The 18,437-nt window shown below is 39.7% G+C and overlaps 1 protein-coding gene across 10 annotated transcripts in view; it reads right to left on the reverse strand.

Moving 5' to 3' along the window:
• Nucleotides 1-268: 268 nt before the first annotated feature.
• The window catches only part of Robo1 (roundabout guidance receptor 1), a 919,114-nt gene continuing 900,945 nt past the window's right edge, over nucleotides 269-18,437 (reverse strand). For all 10 annotated transcript variants that reach the window (XM_040750585.1, XM_040750592.1, XM_040750586.1 and 7 more), the window contains 3 exons: nucleotides 10,969-11,277; nucleotides 3,000-3,196; nucleotides 269-1,917 (listed from right to left, as the gene is read on the reverse strand). In XM_040750585.1, the coding sequence (XP_040606519.1) occupies nucleotides 1,903-1,917; nucleotides 3,000-3,196; nucleotides 10,969-11,277 (521 nt within the window). In that variant the 3' untranslated portion in view covers nucleotides 269-1,902. The remainder of the gene's footprint in view (nucleotides 1,918-2,999; nucleotides 3,197-10,968; nucleotides 11,278-18,437) is intronic.

The raw sequence follows: 18,437 nt of genomic DNA on the forward strand, positions 1-18,437 counted from the left end.
ATAACTGAAATTCAGACACAGCTATCTAAACAAAAACAGCATGCCCTCCAAAGTTAGTCCCTGGGCCACATAGCTAACTTCAACTGAAGATTCATCTTCCATTTATTTCACACAACTGAAATGAGAATATTTGCTCATAAAATAAATTGAGAACTTGTATTCTTTTGATAATATAGTGGTGAAATGTTAGGACAAAACGACTTTGTGATTTAATGGTATAAATCTGGTAATCACACAATGGAAAAAATCAACACAAGGAAGAATGATGTATTTGAGAACATTTTTAATAAATAATGTGACAAAATTACTTTTCTGATTATTGAATTTTCAGTATGCAAAATTATGGCTAAAAATAAGAGGTTTCTTACATGAACATAATGAAAACATTAATCACATGGATTGTTCCCTTAGTACTGCACACCCTTTATATGGGACATTTCCAAATTATCTAAATGAACACACTTAGTTTTTGGTGAATACCAGCCTTTGTTTGTGGTTCAGTTTGGTTTGGCTTTGTGGGGTCAGGCCTGATACCTATGTATGACTAAAGGATCATTTTGTTTTCTTCAAATAGCACCAATTATAAAGTTAATGAAACTCATATAATGTCAAAAGATTATAGAAATCTACAGTCAGAGGACATCACTTGGCAATTCCAAGTAAGGATGCCTCTGATGAGCATCTAAGGAAACCTTGTAAGAGTCAACATTGGCCACAACAAACTTAACACTTTTTTTCTTCTTAAAGTCCAGGAAAAATTGGAACCATTTGGTTCACAGCCCACAATAAAGTCTGTACATGACTTCACCAGCTGTCATCACTCAAATATTGCAAATACAAACACAGAGCATTAACAAAACAGGTTAAAAACACTTCTCAACAGTTTCTTCAATAAGACAAAAAAGGTTAATAGTTACAATGGTTTACAAATAAAGTTTAGTGATTGTGCTTTTAAAACCAAAAAAAAAAAAAAGATTAAAAACAGTGCATTACAAAAACAAAAATCAAATGAACTTCCTTAAGTGGCACTTCTGAAAGTTGAACTGACACGACCAGAAGAAATTTAGGCCAGTTAAGATAGGGATGTCCTTACTCAGTTGGTCACTAAAAACATCCACTTGTTTGCAATATGCATTTGTAGTTGCTTTTTGATTGAAAAATAGAACAAGATTTTTGCTAGGTTTACTCCTGATAATGACTAGATAACCAGAGGTTCAACTGGCTTAGCCCTGCTCATCCAAAAGTACTTTCCCAAGAAGAATATATTTCAATGATTGAAATGAAGACAAAATAAAGTACCACCAGAAGTTGCAAAGAGTATATATTTACAATGCTTTTACCCCATTCAAATTATCTGTAGTTCTGTATTCGATGTATTTTTATTTTATCCCAGCAAAGGGTGATATGAAAGACTGACTTTAAAATCATGTAAAATGAAATATGCTTTAACTGGCATTAGCAGTTGGTCATAGAACTATTATATTTCGAGAGCCCTTGGCATGAGGTTGATTGATCTTTGATCAATGTTTCGCTATAAATTAGCTTGATATATAAGCAGTGCAATGCCATATCTCAGGGGCAAAACGCAAAAGAATTGGTCTGCTCTTTCTTGCTGGCTGATGGCTGAAGCAAGCAGTCAAGACACTTCCCTTGCCGGAAGTCAAGTGTAACGGTTGCAACAGCGAGGGGGAAGAGGGAGGTTCATCAAGGGTTAGGCAATCAATCAGCAACAATAAAAACCCAAGAAATTTTTTTAAAAACGGTATCCCAATAGGAGGAATAAAAATGACAATTTGTACATTCTGATTGCACTGAACACTTCATCTGGCATTGTGTGTCGTCGGACGAGAGGCATCTTGAGCGATGGTTTCACATTAATATCATAAGCCTCTCTGGTTGTCTTCAGCTTTCAGTTTCCTATAAGAGATTAATTTTTGTTCAATGTGAAAACGGATTCAAAGATAAGTGTCTGACATTTGCTGATATTCATTGATTGTGTTTTCTCCATTCATTTGTTGGAAGGTATTCATCACATCATTGCCAACTTTAGTTGGTCTTTATTGCAAGCCCAAGCATCCTCAAATTAGAACCAAATTTTTCGGAATCATATCTGGAAGTCACAGTTCAGGGCACCGGGTTCTGAGCTTGGAAACGTGGTCTACCTTCCCACTTCTCCTAAGTGTCATTTCTTCATTTTATTTCTGCAAATCATTCTTAAATACAAGACTTATGGCAAAGATCTCTCAACTCCCCCTAAAAGTTCTTCTATTTAAAAGGGAAAAATAAAATTACCTTTAAAAGCTAATAGTCTGGCAGCATTTGTGGGAGAAGCTTTTCTTATTCCAAACCACCAAATTTCAGCATGAGATGCATATAGCGGTATTCAATTACACATGAGTTCTTAGCATTTTCATATTATATTCTAAAACAAGACTCTCAAACTCATTTAGCATCTACTTGAGCTTAAATCTATTTATAAAGAAACAAATCTGTATTTGAGTTACTCCTAGATTACAAAGAAGAGGCATTTATTTGACTTAGACAGAGCTCCTCTTTCTGCCAGGCCCTTTCCAGAACAATGACGGTGTAACGAAGCTGGAAGGTCAGTCAAATTAAACCTGGTGACAGACAATAGATGCTAAATAGTCATAGCATCATAGCTTTCACCTCACTTAGGTTTCCTATAATACTATGAATTAAACCATATCAGACCAATGTATTTCCCAACTTGTGTTCTGTCATACAAAATTTGGATGAGGAAATATGTGAAAGAATATGGATTTTGGGTCTGCAAGGACATCACTATTAACATTTAAAATTATGAAATGCATTATAGAGAAGTTCACAGAACTTCAGGTGCCAACTTCACAGGCATTAGGATACAGGAAGTTTGTGGTAAAATAGTTACATGTCTGTATGCCAACAGATGTTCATAGCTTCAAGGGCTGTCATCACAACTACAGCACAATGTTTTAAAATGTGGGGAAAATTATGCATACCTCTAATTCTTCATTATTATCGTCTCCTCTTTCATATCCCCCGAGTACTTGCATTTCGGCCATGTTTCTTCGCCCTACATTCGCTTGCTCTCTTTGTCGGCTTCCCGATCCCCGTGATGACATTGAGCTCGAGGAACTAGGATCTCTGGGGTTGTTTGACGTAGGGAAAGTAGGTCTACAGTACGGGAGGATATCTTCTGTATAAAGAAATATGAGGGCATGTGAACAAGATGGAAAGCTTTCACCTTATAACTTATTATTCCTGTCCATCTGTAATCCTAGATGGACAAGAAAGAGTGATTCTGGGGAGACGGCCGAGGTTAAGAGCACTGGTTGCTCTACCAGAGGACCAAAGTTCAAGCCCCAGCACCCCACAAAACAGCCTACAACTGTCAGGAACTCCAGTTCTGGGGGATCTGACACCCTCATGCAGATCTATACGCAGGCAAAAACGCCAATAAAAATTTACATATGAAACAAGAGTGATTCTGAGGCATAAGTACAAACACTTGTGGTGGTTGCAATCAGAATGTCCCCAGCAATCGCGGGGTGGATTAGGAGATGTGGCCTTGTTAGAAGAGGTGTGACAATGCGGATGTGTTTCAAAAGCCCAGCCATTACCCTTGCCTTGTATTTCTGTATCTGCTAGAAGCTGTCAGTTACTGCTCCAGCACTGAGTCTGCCTGCCTGCAGCCATGCTCCTTACCATGGTGGTCCTGAACTCACCCTCTGAATTGGAAGCCCCCGGGAAACGGTCTCCCTCACTAGTGGCCTTGATCATGGTGTCTCTCCACAGCAATAGAAAAATAACCAATGTAGCCAATTATTCCCTGAATTTCTGTCTCCTTACAGCTTTAAGTTTACTGACGCCGAAATCATGTTATTGCTCACTTTTTCTCCATAGCCTGTCTATATTCTGGACAGAAATCCATAAAAACAAAAACCAAGAAAACCCTCTTCCAGTGCTCTCGCCTGCCCTCCAGCTCCCAGCGCCTCTTTGGCTCCCAGCGCCTCTTTTGTTCCTTTCTACCCACGTTGTCTGAGCGAAGCTTGGTTCTCCTGGGTCCACTGACACTCTCTCCAGCAGAGGATAAGGTGAGGATGGAAGTCTCCTCCTAGATGTCATTGTTCCTCTGCTCTTGCGTGAGAACAGTCTCTTCCTGTGTGACCTGAGACCGTGTACTCCGGAAGCCAGCCCCAATCCTCAGCGGCCCCTCGTTCTTTTCATCTGTCTCCCCTCGCAGTTCTAACTCTTCCGAGTTTTCTCTTCATACGTACTCTCTTCTCCAGTACGGCTTCTTAAACCTGTTCCTTGCTATTGACTTTGTTTCGTCCACTACAATGCATTAAAATCTCTCTGGCTAACAACTCTGCCTTAACCTTATTCTCAGGAATCAACTTGTTCCCTCTTTCCCTGCTGAACGCTAAACCTTCTTAAAAGGCAAATTGGCCCCAGGTTGGCAGTTGTAGCTCCTGGTCACCCTGTCCTGATGAGTTCCAATCATGAAATCTACATTGCCACTACAAAATGGAGAAAGTTGCGGGGTCAACCGCAATTCAGCCCTCATAGCTCAGACTTCTGTCTGCTCTGACTCCTGTGCAACACCACTATTCTTTCAGTATTCAGCACCCCTTTCTTTTTTATCTCTCTTCTTAGGAAGTGTGGTATGTGGAAAGTGTGAAAGAGAGTGCCTCTTAGATGGCAGTGTCCTGATGTTTTCTACTTTCTTTCCAAAGCTACACACACACATACACATGCACAAGCATGCACACATGCATGTACACACACACACACACACACACACACACTTCCACTTTTTCTTTACAACTCATCTTGGGCAATGCCATCCCTTCTTATAGGATATAACATTTGAGGAATATAATCTTGTCTATTTTATGTGTTGTTATTCCCAGACTGAGCAAACAGAGAAGTGATTTTAACTACAATTTTCATGAACTATGTCCTGAAACTACAGCTCCTACAGTCAGCTCAATTAAACTTCTTCAAACTCAACATGCTGAACACTGATTGCAAGATGCCCGTCCTCTGAGATCAGCTGTGACACTCAAGAGATTGCAGTGATGACGCAACCCCAGGTAACCTCTGGAACTTCTTCTCTGTATTTTTTTCTTTGGGGGGGGGTTTGAGATAGGGTTTCTCTATGAATCCCTGGCTATTCTGAAACTTGCCCTGTAATCCAGGAATCCATCTCTTGAGTGCTAGGTTTAAAGGCATATGCCACCACTTTAGGCCATCTCTGCATATTTATGATCTAGTCAAATGTTCATCCAATTTCTTATACTCTTCCTGATGCTTCATAGATGCTGACTTTTAAACTTCAACACTCCATTTTTTTGCATCATCTAATGCCTATCCATATTCTTAGACACTCAGCTGATATGTCATTTCTACAGTAACTACCTCTGGATCTTTCCTGACATTGTATCACCCATAACACTAACTGTCCTCATCCTGGACTTCAGGTGTTACAACATGATGGAGGTAAAACGGGGTACAAAAGTGTTTGGATTTGGCTAGTCTTCAAGACAGGCTTGGTGGCCTAGGCTGGGCTATGTGGAGGACTTAACGGTTGGTGACAGTGTCCTTACCGAGGACTTGGATACCTAAAATCTTAAAATATCTATGAATTATAACATATACATTCTTTCTTCTCTATATGTGTGAGCATGTGCATGCCAGTCTCTTGAGGTCAGAGTCGGTGCTTAGAGACATCTGAGGACTTATTCCTGTAAATACAGAACAATGGGTATTTGATATGTGTAGAAATAAATCAAAAGGAAGTAAATGTCAGCATCAGACCTTCAAGTTTTGAAAAGCACTTTCCTTAATTAAAAATATCCATTCATTACATATGTAAATCAGGGTGCCTCTCTCATTAAATAAATAATGTAAATTGAATCAAGAAGGTGAAAATTACACTAATGCTTAGCAATGATAATTTAATGATATACACATGTGGGGTTACGGTTCAAAAAAAAACTGATCTGGAAAACCAAAGCAGAATATCTGGATCAGCTATATGCTTTTCAGGGGGTAGGCTTCCTTATTTCTAGATTAATAGTTTCCAACTTGGTTCTAAAGATAGAAATAATTTTATAGTGTAACAGCTACTTAGTAAATTTCCAAGGATTGATTTAAACTCCTTCTCCTCTTTGCTCTGATTTTGTCACACCAAGATCTTTGTTGCCCTGCAGTTTTCTTCTAAAGAATCGCTCCTACTTTGGAATTTGCTCATGATCACAAAAGTGGTCATACTTTCCAGCCAGATATGAAGTCCACGACTGACTGACATCATGGTATTCAGTGTATGAATCACTACTTGGAACACGGGGTCTGGAGTCAAAAGTTTAGTGCTCCATCAGCTTTGCTTTAATGGCTGGAGATAAGCTAATGAGTCTTCCAAGCTGACATCACCAGGACTCTGTGATCATACAGGGAGAACTGTGTCAAAGGCACAGTTCCTGAGCTGCACTTGAGGTCTGAGTCCATGTCTGCAGGAGTCCCACTTTGGTCCCAGAACAAAGGGGAACCACCCTTCTTGTTGCAAGGAAGGTAGGGAACACACGAAGCAAGTGACTGGTTACAAAATCTTGCCAAAATATACTCTGACAAAATACAGTAAAAGTCCAATGCTTCCATCAATCCCTCCTGCCGTCCATCATTCTTTTCTTTTACCTTTTTACATGTTCTTTGTTTGTTTGTTTGCTTTTTGAGACAGGGTTTCCTTGTGTAGTCCTGGCTGTCCTAGAACTCACTCTGTAGATCTGGTTGGTCTTGAATTCACAGAGACATGCCTGCCTCTGTCTCCTGAGTGCTGGGATTAAAGGTGTGTACCACCACCACCCGTCTTTATCTTTCTTTAAAAAAATCTCTTTCTCTTGCATGGTCTTTTTGCCACACACACACACACACACTGCTGTCAACTCCTATCCTAAAATATTTCATATTTCTACCAATTTGATCCTCTTGACAAATTCCATGCAAGCCTTCGCATCCTAACCTTCTGAGAGGAATTCTTGCTCATCACCTCCTGTTTGAGTGCAAAGGTCTCACAGGCTCCTGTTTGAAAGCTTTCCCACAGGCAGTGCTATTTTGTGAAACTGTGGAACCCATATGAAGGGGGCAAATGACAGAATTACTTCAGCTGAGGCGGTGGCGGGTATCTTTAAATATCCTATGTGCTCTAATGGCAGACTTACTTCAGCTGAGGCGGTGGCGGGTATCCTTAAATATTCTATGTGCTCTTGGTTCCTGTTCTGCTCCCCACTCCATGTCACATTCCTACCCTGGTACCCTTTCTGCCATGTGCTCTCGGCAAATGGGAACCAAAAAATAAATCTTTCTTCCCATAAGAGATTTTATCAGATATTCTGGTCACAGAAATATGAAAGTGACTAATCCATGCCCCTTTCAAGATTTCCATTCCCTCTTCAGTTCTCCAAAGTCTGGCTTCGATGGTGACTATTGCAACCACACGTTTTGGCTACTATTCTGACTACTGCAGTCAAAAATAGTCATCATGGAAGACACATTCCAAAAATTTCCTTTTCTCCTAAGACTACATCAAACTTCTACCTCATGATGTTTCACGTTGCTTTATTTAGGGGGGTGGTCATATGTTGTACACACATGCAGTCATGTCTAGCACTTTTTCCTTTTGTCACTTTCTCATGTGTGATGTGCATGGTTTACATGTGTGTGGGTGCATGTACGTGTGTGTGTTTGTGTGTGTGCATTCACATGGATGCCTGAGATAGATATCTGGAATTATTTTCCTTCACTCTCCCATCTTCTTTACTGAGGAAGGATCTCTTGGTGAAACTCAGAGCTCACTGATGGCTGGACTTGCTAGCCAGCTTGCTCTTAAGATTTCTTCCAAAGCTAGAATTATATGTGGACAGCCATGTCCGTCCAGCATTATCACTGGTTCTGGGGACCCTCAGGATTTCTAAAAAGGGTTTTATTTGCTGAGTCATTTCCCCAGCCCTCTTATATTTCTTACCTCCATTCTTTCCAGGTGTGTGTGTGTGTGTGTGTGTGTGTGAGAGAGAGAGAGAGAGAGAGAGAGAGAGAGAGAGAGAGAAATGATGTTAACATTGAACTTGAGGTCTGTTGGTAAGCTTTCCACCATCCACCTTTTTTTTTTTTTTGGTTTTTTGAGACAGGGTTTCTCTGTATTGTTTTGGAGGCTGTCCTGGAACTCGCTGTGTAGACCAGGCTGGCCTGGAACTCACAGAGATCCGCCTGCCTCTGCCTCCTGAGTGCTGGAATTAAAGGCGTGCGCCACCAACGCCAGGCTATCCACCTACTTCTAACTCTAGTTTTTTAAAAAAAAACTTATAACTTCACACACGAGTACAACAGATCTACGTTATTGTTAGTTGCACACACTTAGTGTTGTTTATGTGTACATGTGTTCAAGACCCATCATTTGGTATTGAACAACTTATGTGGAAGCTTGTCCTTGGAAGAAACTGATTCTCTCCCTGTAGCTACTGGCCACCTGTAGCTCTTCATTTAGGGATAGGACCTTATGGAAATTGCCCTGTCCATGTTGGCATGCCAACTGGTAGTATCATCATGCTGACTGTTTTTAAGCATAACAATGAAAGCTCATGGGCATATCTTCTCTTTTATGTCTAGGGGCTACTACTTAGCAGTAGGTATCCTGGTCATTTGGATATTATGATCACTCAGCCCCCTCCTCTGTGATGTTTCTTCAGCTTTAGATGTAGGCTTGCATTGATCAACTGGGGTAGTCCTACCCAACCATAATGCTTCTAGATCAGGAATGGCCCAGGAAGATATCCACAATTGTGCAAGAGTGGGACGTTTATCTTTGGTGTAACCGACAATTGTTTAATTGAACTTAAACCCTGCCTGATGGGAGGGAATTCTATCTGGTATTGTAAACCTAGCCAACTCCCTGTGGCTGGAGAGGTTACAGACCCTAGAAGAAAACCCACTATGCCATTCTCTGAAGCCAATATAACCTAACTGTAATCTAAACACTCACCCTTATACTCACAGGTAAGTATAGCTCTCATCTCTTATCAATGACGAATAGTTTTACTAGCAATGCAGACAGATTTCGCTGGTTAAAATGCAGAGAGTAGAATACTATTCTTCATGTCTTAGCTATCACGATTGCTCTATCTTCAGGGTGGACAATTTCATTCTGCCTTATAGAACATGGATTCTCTTCCATCCTTAGAGTAATCATGACACCGTGGACCATTTCACAGGAACTTAGCTGAACTCATCTCTGTCTAGTTTCACATTCACTCACTGTTAGCAGCTAGGTTTTTAGCTTTGGGAAATATTCACACGGCAGAGGCAATCAACTTGCTACAAAATAGGTTTTGTTTTGTTTTTCCTCCTAGAGAACTGATGCATAAACATTTACCATACATCACTGCTGACACTTAATCTTTATAATTCATACCCCAGCACTGCTTGCTCTAAAATCCACTCCTACTCCAACCCTTTCTCCTGATCTTTTAATCCAGTTTCTCAACTCTTACTGACTTTTCTTTGTGTCTACGTTACAGTCAACATCTAAGTCAATGGGGAAAAATGTACCCTCTTCATTACAAATTCATTAGAAATTCATGCATTTCTCTTGTTTTAATTTGGTTAATACAACTGATCCACGGGGCCGCACAGTTGTTTTCCAGACCACTCCCCTTTTTTACTAAATTGTTTCAACTTGTTATTTTGTTGTCGAGTATTACTTTACACTGTGTGAAGGTAAGTCACTGTGATTGGTATAATAAGGAACTAAACAGCCAATAGCTAGGCAGGATCTTCGAGGCAGAGAGGGCCAGATGCAGAGGAGGCATGACATGTAGGAGACGAGGTAATAAGTCATGAGCCACATGGCAACATGCAAATTAATAGAAATGGGTTAGTTTAAGTTATGAGAGCTAGTTAGGAACAACCCTAAGCTATAGGTCGGGCGTTCATACTTAATAATGAGTCTGCATGTGATTATTTGGGAGCTGGCTGGTAGGACAGAGAAGGACCTGATACAATATTTTAACATTTTATTGGTTGCATACTACTGCTGCGCCTACCTCTGACATGCCCTTATTGGTTATTTTTGCATTTCCTTGATGTTATTTCAACTCATTTTACATTTTATACCTAGATTATTACTGTAGTACCACACCTCATATTTTAGTGTTCCCTTTTACTATCCTGGACTGACAGTTATTTTTCTAAGCCACAAGTCATATTTCATCATTTCTCACTTAAAAGGATTTCTGTTTGTTTGTTTTTAAATTAAAGCTACCAGACAAGGGAACAGGATTCACTGTTGCATTTTCATACACACCTGTCCTCACGCTTTGTTTTAATTCACCGCCCCCCATCCCGTGCCTCTGACAAGCCTCTGGATGTTTCCTTCCTCCCATCCAATAGTGTCTTCTCTGCATTTTATGTCGCATGGGTTCTATTACCCTCCCTTCCTTTGTCCCCATCAAAATGGCTCCCCATTGCTTATGTAACATAATTCTAATGGGATCTTTGGCTTTTCCAATCTAATCACGTTTCTAGTTTTATTCTTTAGCTATTCAATCCTGGTCCTCTTCTCCAAACACTGAAAACCATTGACCATCAAATGTTTATTTTCAAGCTTTCATCCCTTTTTCTCGGTATATTTCCTTCACCTGATATCTACAGCCTCCTCATTTACTCTGCTGAAATCGTGTTTTCCCTTAAAACCTAATGAAAAAGGTAAAACCCGACTTATGGGGCGTCTCTTCAAAGAAGCCTGTGTGATGTCATGTATTGGCATCAACTGCTTTCGATAAGCTGAGCACATTCCCACTCCACTGTTAGAGAGGTCTTAATCATACTCCCTTTCATACAGCCGCAGAAAGTCTACCCATGCGTCCTGAAAGCTTATGGAATTCTGTGTTTGTCTGCTGCTGGGAATAGCAGTACCTTGGACGAGGTGTGCCTTGGCTGGAGGAAGGTCTCGCTTCGTTGCCTTGTTTCCCCGCCCTTTCCCGTCGTTTTGCTGTTCCTGTGCTTCTCTGGGGTCACTTGGGTTTGTTCGCAGGTCGGGGCCTTGTCGTGCATCCAGTGCCTCTCTCCCCTTGTAGCCGCCACCTTTCCTGTCTGACGATCTGTCTGTTCTCGCTTCTATAGAAGCGAGTTTTGGCACCATGACAGGTCGTACCTCCAGCTGTGCCTTGGACTGGACAGTGGGTGATTTGATAGCAGGTGGTGGCACTGGAGGGGGCGGAAGATCTAAAAAGAATATTTTAAATGCATGAGATTTGACATGTCTAAATTCATCAAAACTAGGCTTATCATTGGAGTGACATTCAGTTTTGAAATACTGTACATTGACTAGAGCAGTTGAAGATAACAAAAACATTTAAAGATAACTTTAATATTTCTCATCACCCACGCTTTGAACAACAGAATGATAGAATCAGGACTTGGAGACCATCTACTGCTGTGCATATGCACTATAATGTTCCCATTCCAAGGCAGCACAGCTTCCTATTTAATTTCACCATACCTTCACAGGCCCTACGTGATTATTTTTTTAAGTATTTAGACAACCTCTTCAAACTGATTAAAGCTGGCACTTAAGTTTTAATTGCCATCACTAATTTGGCCTCAATCCCTTCTTAATTTGTAGGTTAAAAACTCCAGAGTTTAACTTATTTTCTGATATCAAAGCTGTCTACGAGCAGACCAAAGACACGCCTTTAGAGTCTTAATCACTACTCCGCTGCCCATTTGATCACACACATCTACACTTCAGTGAAGGCTCTGTTTACACTGTACCCGGTCACTTAAAACCAGATAACTACTGGTATGAAATGCAGATTAATTTCTTATTTTATATGTACATCTATATCTAATAGTTATATTTCAAGCAATATTTTATATACCACATTGGCTTCAATTCTTTACATCAAGCATGTATTTCAAAATGAAAGTATGCATATAGTTAACATCGGAGAAAGTGCATTCTTCTTAAGCAGTACTGCAATTCATAAAAATGATTCTTAGAAACATTCCATGACTAATGGGAAATATATCTTAATAGTACTTGGTAAGTGAACAAAATAGGACCAAGTTTTCGGGGGCTTGAGAGTGGTGTGAAGGATGGATTACAATAAAAGAGATTCCAGGAGATGAAGAGGTTATTTTAATAGTCTGTATAGGCAAAGACTGGAATGCTTAGAGGAGAGCAGAGAATACAATTGAGAGATTAGGGAAGGATATTGGTATCACTTAATGATCGATGAACTATAGTATTGGGTGGGGGAGCAATCAGAGATGACCATAGGACTTTGGCCATAGTTTACTAAGTAGGTGTGAAAGCATCCCTGCAGCTGATGAGTGTAGGAATGAGAAGGAGGTTTCCGTAAAGATGTATGCATTCAATTTTAGGAAAGTGAACAGAAGGGCTCTCAGGGGATCCAGACAGAAATGAAAAGTAGTTTTGTGTACAAGGCACATTTCAAAATCAGAGAAAGAGGAATCAACAATACTATACACTCAGTCATGTCTATAGGTAGAGTGATGTTTTCCACATTTGAAGGGTAACATAAAAAGTATTTAAAAAATACTTATCATAACTTTAGCCTTGGGGTTTCAAATAAAAAGTATTCATTCATGGTTAAAATGACAAAGTCATATAAAAACTGTGACATGCCAATCCATCTCATATGTCCTCATCTCCATTGCAGTCCCCAGTACGGATTATGAAGAGAGACTGGTTTTCACAGTTTTCTATAGGCCACTCCCCAAATTGCATTTATACAACAAAACTGGGATGCTAAGTCACATGACTCAAGGGAGCACCATCCACAGACAGGTATCATATGAACCAGTCATATGGAGCTATGGGTAGTATGTATCCACCCGTAGGTGGGAATCTACTAAAAACCATCGTATATAAATAAACAGCCTTGTATCTTTGTTAACAGGAGTTGTATCATGTTTCCTTTCCCCAATCATGTAATTGTTCACATCTCCAAGTGAATACATGTATGATGTATAATGTTTTGTATAATATTTTGTTAAGTAAATGGCATCATTAGGTAGCCATTCTCCACAGAGGAATATGTAGGTTATTTACAGATGTTTTACCGACACTGACAGTGTCCTGCTAATTATCATTTTTATGTGCCTGCATAAGAAACTCTTGGATATCGAAACTATACCTTGTAGGTGTTAGAGACTGGTTAGTAGTGAGAATGCTTGCTTTGCATGCGGTGTCCAGGGTTTGATCCCCAGCACAAAATAAACTGGGCATGGAGGTGTATGCCTGTGATTGCAGTACTCAGGATACAGATGCAGGAGATTGCAATGTCCTCTTCAGCTACACAAGGCCAAGGCCAGCCTGGTGTATGTGCGACCTTCTCTCCAAACACCCCCACCATCAAAATGTACCCTGAAGATTCTTACTATGACACTAAATGAAAGGACTGGGGAGAATTCGTTTAATGCAGAATCTTACATTCCTGTATATATTTATGTATGCATTAATGTACATAGTTATTTATAAAGTTCTACCTCCCTTCCTCTCTTTTAACAAAAAGTATGTTTTTTTAAACGAAGTTTTCTTTGACGCTGCAGGCTGAGGCTAAGACATCAGAATAAACTGCACTTGACTCTAAAAGAGAAAAGTTTGAGCTACCATTTTACCACTTGCTATTTTTCTTAGGATTCCATTATAAAAGAAAAAAATGTTGTAGCCAGGCATGGTGGGGCCCGCCCTTAATCCCAGCACTCTGGAGGCAGAGGCAGATGGATCTCTGAGTTCAAGGCCAGTGCCAGCTTAGACTACGAACAGAGTCCCAGGATGGCCAGGACTATGCAGAGAAACCCTTTGTCAAAACACAAACAACAACAAAGCAACAGCGGAAAAGTTTTTCTTCACTGCTCACTGTGTTGCATTATCTCGCTAATAGTCTCAACACATCTGTGGCTGAAGGACAGACAATAGCAAAATTTCCCTCTAATTCTAGAATCCCAAGTACCTTATCTGTCACACACATAGGCAGCCATCACTGCATGGATATTTTCCCTTTGGTGGCTACTTCAATGGGTTTTTTGCAGTGCAGTGTTTGCTGTTGTAGTTGCTTTGTATAACATGCACAAATTGAAAATGAAGATGACAAGGAGTTAAACAATAGACCTTAATCAGCGATGTAGCTGGGACTCAGGAGAGGAGGTGAAGGAAATCCAAAGCACACCCGCACGCCAAGGGAGTGAGCGGCTGTGCACTCATTCGGTTCTGGGCTTCCTATGAACATATCAAACACTAGAGACTGTCGCATCTATTAAATAACACAATACGGAGGCTCATCAGGGTATCGAAGGCTCTGATTACTACCATCATAAGACCAAACAGCGCCCTGGGAATCCGAAGTTCAAAAGGAAACACTGTCTATGACTCCAGTCAAAGAGAGAACTCGGTGCCCTTGCTAAGAATAGTAACTCCCTGTATATAGTTGTCACTGTACCTAACTGACAGAGAGAAATGCTAGCAGGTTTGGTATGTCATATAAACAGATTTCTAAATAAAAATTTCTTTCTAAGGTATTGTGGGAATGAGCACAAAGCCAAACCAGAGCTTGCTTTCACACGAACAAATCTTTATTTCCTTTATTGGGGAATAGTATTTTACTCTAACTTATGCATTAGTTTAAAATGGATTTAAAAACTAGGGAATTAGGAACCTAGTTTTTAAAAAAAATCTTATGTAATCTTATAAAAAGGATTTAGCTTAATTTTATTCCTGTCCACATTTGCCAGCACGTATATATGAGCACCATGCATGTGTCTGGTGTCCTTGGAAGCCAGTACGGCTGGAACTGGAGTTACAAATCATTTTCCATCACATGCATGATGAGAAACTGAACCCAGGTCCTCTGTAAGAGCAGTGAGTACTCTTAGCCTCTCAGCCATCTCTCCAGACTCTTTGTGTAATCTTGTAAACACTTTCTCCTTTTACAAGAACCCCTAGCTGAGAAAATGCCCCTCATATCAAGTAATAACATAGGGACGCATATGTAGGTGATCCTGCTAGTGCAGCAGGAACTCGGTAGACAGAGCCAATGCTCTATTTATGTAATTGCTTCAAGCCCCAAGACCTTGTAATTAATGATAAATCAAGTCAAAATAACATCATTCTAAAGAGGTTGGTGAATTTATAATTTATGAAAAGTAGAACCGGAGAAATATTATAGATTTGGCTTTTAAATCAAATATGCAAATGTATTGGGAAGGTTGAAGAGTTGGTGGGGGTTTGGGAAGAGTCTATTGGAAGGTTCTAGAAATGTACTTTAACGCCACAAGACTTCAGCTGATAAATATTCATATATTCTAATCCTATCCTCCATCTGAGTTAATCTTGAACGTGGCAAACACAAAATAAATAAATAATCAGTTCTGTTAGAAGGACTGGAGGATGTGGACTCTGCTTTGCCCGCAAGTGTTCCCTGGGTGTTCATGAACCTTATATTTACCAACAGGACAAGACATGACCACGACATTGGAGGGGCTGGTGGGGTGATGTGCTGTGAATTATGTCCTTGCCAAACACTACACTCAGAGTCACAACTCGCCTCTCTAAGAATGGGACTGTTTTAGGAGTCTTTTGAGAAGCAATAAAATGAGCTTACTAGATGGGTCCAACCCAGTAAGACTAGTGAAAGGAGTTTGGAGAGCAATTACAGACAAAGGGGAGTCAGTGGGAAGACACAGGAGAGAGGCCTCAGAGGATGCGGCCCTGCTCACAACTCAGTCTTGGACTTTACCCTCCAGAGCTCTGAGGAAATGCATGCGTGTTGTTTTCATTGTGCAGTCCATGTACTGGTTCACTGCAATCAAGCAACAGATAGACTAGCTAAGAGGGACTCCCCCAAACGACACTTTATTAACTCAGAATGAGGTCCTGTGTGTTCGTTTGAATGCTTTAGAAAACAACTGGGGAAACTGATGCTATAAACTCAAGAACGTTATCCATTTTAGACAGTGTTCTCATAACTAGCTGATACACAGTAATGAGAATAGCCCATCTCAGCCAATACACTGCACTAATGGAAAAGACAAAAACAAAAAAGTCACAAACCTCTATATTTTACAAATACGCTTAATTCAGATTTTAACAAAGGACATCTCAAAATTTTTTCTTCTACCCACCAATCTTATAAAACACTATAAAAAAACCACATCTGCTACTGGAATTCTCCATAACATGATCTACAGACATATTTTCTTTTAAATTTTATTTATTTTTATGTTGGTGTTTTGCCTGCATGCACGTCTGTATGAGGGTGTTGAATCCCCTGGTGCTGGAGTTATATATATATATATATATATATATATATATATATATATATATATATATATATATGTTGCCATTTGGATGCCAGATGAGAAAAATCACTTTATCTCTATGTCCTAGCTGCTACCAAGAGTATATGCATATTATATTGGGTATAGATCACGGTATAGGGAGCACATAGCCCTGGATTTGAGTATCAGAATTATAAAGTGTGTGTGTGTATGTGTCTGTGTAAGTGTGCTAGTTTATATTTCTTTTGTTTGATGTATTAAGAAACATCTTAATATTATGGTTTTAAATAATTTACACTTAAGGAGGTATACATAACATGTACCTTTTCCAATGAAGTTTTGAGAAATGAGTTGAAGAAACAGTCTAGTAATCATATGTTAAGGATGGATGATTCCCTATGTTGAAGGGAAGATAAAGCTATAATTTAAAACCAACTTTACTCATTTCTCCATTATTTATTTTCATGATCTACAGAAAACTATTATTATCTTCTGAATTGTAGTAAGCACTGATAATTTACTTGACCACTTTTGTGAAAAGAGCTATTTGAAATTCAAGTAATATTTCACATAAATTTTTTAGCTTTACACACATTTTCATTTAGTTCTTTGGTGTTCCTGAAATTAAATAAAAAATAATTTTTGTAATTCATCATTTAATTCAATACTTTTTATTCAAGAATGAGTTACTATTCATATTTAGTTTTCAAATGCATCAAAACAGGTCCTGTAGACTGCAGGACACAAGGACAGCTAACGGTTCTCAAGAATGGCATAATATATATGTGATGCTATGCTTGTTAACCTAGCCAGCTTTCACTATTTAAAGCATTTTGGGAGGCCTCTCTCAGTGCCAGACTTCTCTCTAAATACAATAAATAAGAGGTAGAAAGAGCTACACAAACTTTTAGGCCAGATTTTTCCATATGTGTTCAATTTAGATGTGTTTACATCGAGGCTTGCCATTTGACTAGTCTTCCAGTGAGGAGTCCTGTCTTCTAGATAATAAACATTGATAAAACAGCAATAAAACTTGTGAAATGCCATTACAGGGGTCCTATAAATGTAAGATTGCCTGTATAGTTTGAGGATTTACACCTCGTGTTTGTCCCTTCACAGAGGCAAACATGCGCAGAGCCACTGCAATAACCCTTCAAAATCAGATAATATTCTGACAGCTCAGTTTCCCTGACAAAAGAGTCCTGGGCAGAAGCCAGGAGGCCCAGGTGCGCTGTGTCATGCCAGTATTTAATGCAGTTTAATATCAGATGAATGCTAGTGAGAGAAAATACTCAGAATAAACTCCAGATAATAGCATGGACACCACTCATGGCAAAATTACTTGAGCTCATCAGGCTGTGAGCTTTGCATTACATTTTTCTGTCAAGTGGCAAGACTCACAGGGAAAAAAAGGGCCTTCAAAAAATACCCTCCCCAAAACCTTGGATAAGGATCTAAAATATTAAATGATGGACTCTATGAAAAATTGCTGACTGGTCAGGAAAATCCTAATCAGATTGTGGGTGCAGACACTCAGGGGGTGGGGGAGATGGCATGTGACACCCTTCTTCCCTTGCCCCTTTAGCAAATTCAGAAAACATGTCAAGAGGAGTGAGTCTGGGAAAATTACCTTACATGAATTTCCAATAAAGCCAGAGGGGCTGTTTTATAAAATGAGAAGGTGGCGGTGGTTTAATAAATGCTGGGCCACCTGAGGCACTTTCATTAAAGGCTTTCGCTAGACAACATCACAATGTTTGTATTCTCCTCCTCTGCCCCCTTGAGAATACAAGTGTCCCTCTTTGGTGAGAGTCCACATTGCATGTGAAGGCATGAAGAAGAGGGTTGGAAGTGCCTTTCCGTGCACAGACTAACTGTAAAACCACCACGGTGGCCAAAACAACAATAACAAAAAAGCCCTTTGTTTAAGTGAAAAATTAGTTTTAAAAGATAGAATGAAGAAAAGGGAAATATTCTACAGGTTTTGATCAGTGGACATGGCAAAGGTTAATCCTAAGTTCTGACATCAACTAGAGTTATGGCCATTGTGTGAAACTATAAAATAAACTTTAAAAACAGAT

This window comes from Mesocricetus auratus, unplaced genomic scaffold (genome assembly GCF_017639785.1).
Source record: "Mesocricetus auratus isolate SY011 unplaced genomic scaffold, BCM_Maur_2.0 Super-Scaffold_100008, whole genome shotgun sequence".
NCBI lineage: Eukaryota > Metazoa > Chordata > Mammalia > Rodentia > Cricetidae > Mesocricetus > Mesocricetus auratus.